Source organism: Helobdella robusta (assembly GCF_000326865.2).
Source record: "Helobdella robusta unplaced genomic scaffold HELROscaffold_12, whole genome shotgun sequence".
Lineage (NCBI taxonomy): Eukaryota > Metazoa > Annelida > Clitellata > Rhynchobdellida > Glossiphoniidae > Helobdella > Helobdella robusta.
In genome coordinates, this window is record NW_008703664.1 from 3,969,334 (window position 1) to 3,971,695 (window position 2,362).

General features: G+C 26.7%; 1 protein-coding gene across 1 annotated transcript; it reads left to right on the plus strand.

Annotated features, from left to right (window-relative positions):
• Nucleotides 1-216: 216 nt before the first annotated feature.
• On the plus strand, nucleotides 217-2,050 carry HELRODRAFT_73292 (hypothetical protein; the record flags this gene model as incomplete). Its single annotated transcript, XM_009013758.1, has 3 exons — nucleotides 217-267; nucleotides 1,787-1,857; nucleotides 1,924-2,050. 3 exons carry the CDS (start codon nucleotides 217-219, stop codon nucleotides 2,048-2,050), a joined length of 249 nt encoding a protein of 82 aa, XP_009012006.1.
• Between the last annotated feature and the right edge of the window lie 312 nt (nucleotides 2,051-2,362).

Here is a 2,362-nt window from a genome sequence, read left to right on the forward strand (position 1 = left end):
ATATTTAGATCTATGCTCATGAACATATTATATATATATATATATATGTATATATATTTGTATATACAATTATTTATAAATAGTCTAAACCCAATATATATATATATATATACATATACATACATATATATATACAATTGATCAACGAGATTTGGTGATTTAACGTTGCGATCCTATTATCGTTCGTGAATTATTAGGCTTGACAGGTTTCATCTCATGTCATTCAAGCGTGATGGTGACGATGCTTCGTTTATCCGGTTACTGCAGGTGGCTGTTTGTTTTGTTCCTTTAGTTATTTTAGTTAAATCTAAAATTCTAAGTTAGGTAAAGTTTTACATTTCGTAAAAAGCTGAAGTTATGCCCTAAAAAGTCAACCCCGTTAGATTCTAGAACCTTCTTTTTTTAGAATTTAGATTTACATATTTGTGTTATGATTATGACCTATGTAAATGTATTGTAACGAGACCATATTTTGTGCAGTATTGTATGAATTGTACCAATTTGTTGGCATTTTATTTTAAATCAATTTAAAAAACTTGTTTGTCTTTTGAATTTTCCTTACTAAAATTTTCTGGAAATTGTTCAATTTGTTAAAAAGAAAATAGAATTATCCAAGTTCATCTTGAAAATTTAATGAAACTGTTAACCAAACCTGCACTGAAGATGATTTATGAAAAATCGAAATTTGGCCTTATGCTTATCGGCCACTTATCTGCATGATGAATTTGGGTAACAACAGTTTCATTAAGTTTTTCTGGTGAACTTGTATAATTATATTTTCAACAAATCGAACAATTTTCAGAAAATTCTAGTAAAGAAAATTGAAAAGATAAACTTTAAATTGATTAATGCCAGTAATTCGGAATTCAGTAGAATTCATATAATACTGTGTAAATAGTTTTAGTCATATTGAAAATTATTTAATTAATTAAATTAACCTTAACTTTATCTTAACATAACTGAACGTTAATCTATTTTGTTAACTGTTTATTTATGCTTTACTGCCTAATTTAACGATAACATAAAGCTTTTTTTATTATCTTGCCTTCCCTACTAAACAAAACTGAAGAAAGAAAGTGTCACACTTTTACAGTGTAAGCAAATGTTGTAAATAGAAATATAAAGTAAAAACAAAAGAGAGAAGACTTAAATCTCTAAAAGCTAAGCATATATTATAATTCTTAAGTAGGCAAGTTAAGTTAAGATAGACTTACTAATGTTTATAAAAACCTGGTAAGATAGGATAGTTAAGAGTGTTTGTTAAAGAGAGTAGGATGTGTTCGTTAGATGGATGAATCCAGAGGTGTGGTATTCAACATTTGGAGCACAAAGAAAGTAAGAAATGCTAACGCTGTATTCTAAAAATATTAAAAATCATCTAGGTTCTTGACATGGTGCACCGAATTGTGATGTATTCAATAATAAGATTGCATTTCTAGTTTTCTTCCATGACCTTGCATGTGCCAACTAAACTTAATGCAGCTTCATAAGATAAAAATGTCCCTAAAATTTCTAATTAAGGCCTGATTAAGTTACTATTCTTACTTTAGTTTCATTTACAATCAGAATTGATTTTTTCTTTTAAATCTTTTATTTCATATAAAACAAGATTAGGCCTTAAAATGACATTTTCTAACCTTATAAACTATAAATTTAAAAAACAGATTATCATGTGGCCTGAGGGCAGGTGTTATAATTAATTAAATTAATCAAAAAGATAATGCACAATGGAGATCCAAATAATTTAATTCAACTTAACAGTGGGTAATAAAATATTTTTTTACAGAAAAGAAGGATATCAGAATTGTTCACGGCCAATATACCTAACAATGAAGCAAAACTTTTAAGCAATGGAAGGTTTTATAATTGTGTAATTTTATAAATTATTTCGTTAGTTATGTTTAATATGATGTTTGAATTCAGGTTTGCTTGCACTGTTTGCCACCAAGGTCCTGTGTTTGATACAGTTCCAATGCTATCAATTCACCGATCTGGAAAAAGACATAAAAAGGGTAGCATTCATCTTGTGTTTCGTTCTTATATATTCTAACTCACAAAGATTTGTTCATGATTAGTTTTAGTGATTTTTTGTTTTAGCATTAGCTGAATTTTTTCAATTAGGTCATTTATTAATTTTTGCATTTTAGAATTTCATTTCTAAATTTGTATGGTTTTTTTCAAAATTAATTCTTGATATTTTAATTGATAAGTAAAAATTAAAAAGCTTAACTATATATAATTTATATATATCTTTATCTTAAAAAGCTCAACTATTTATATCTTGACTTTTTATTATTATTTAGTTTGCTAAGTAACAGTCAAAAACTATTTTAACAGCTTTAGAATTTTTTCCTGTGCAGAA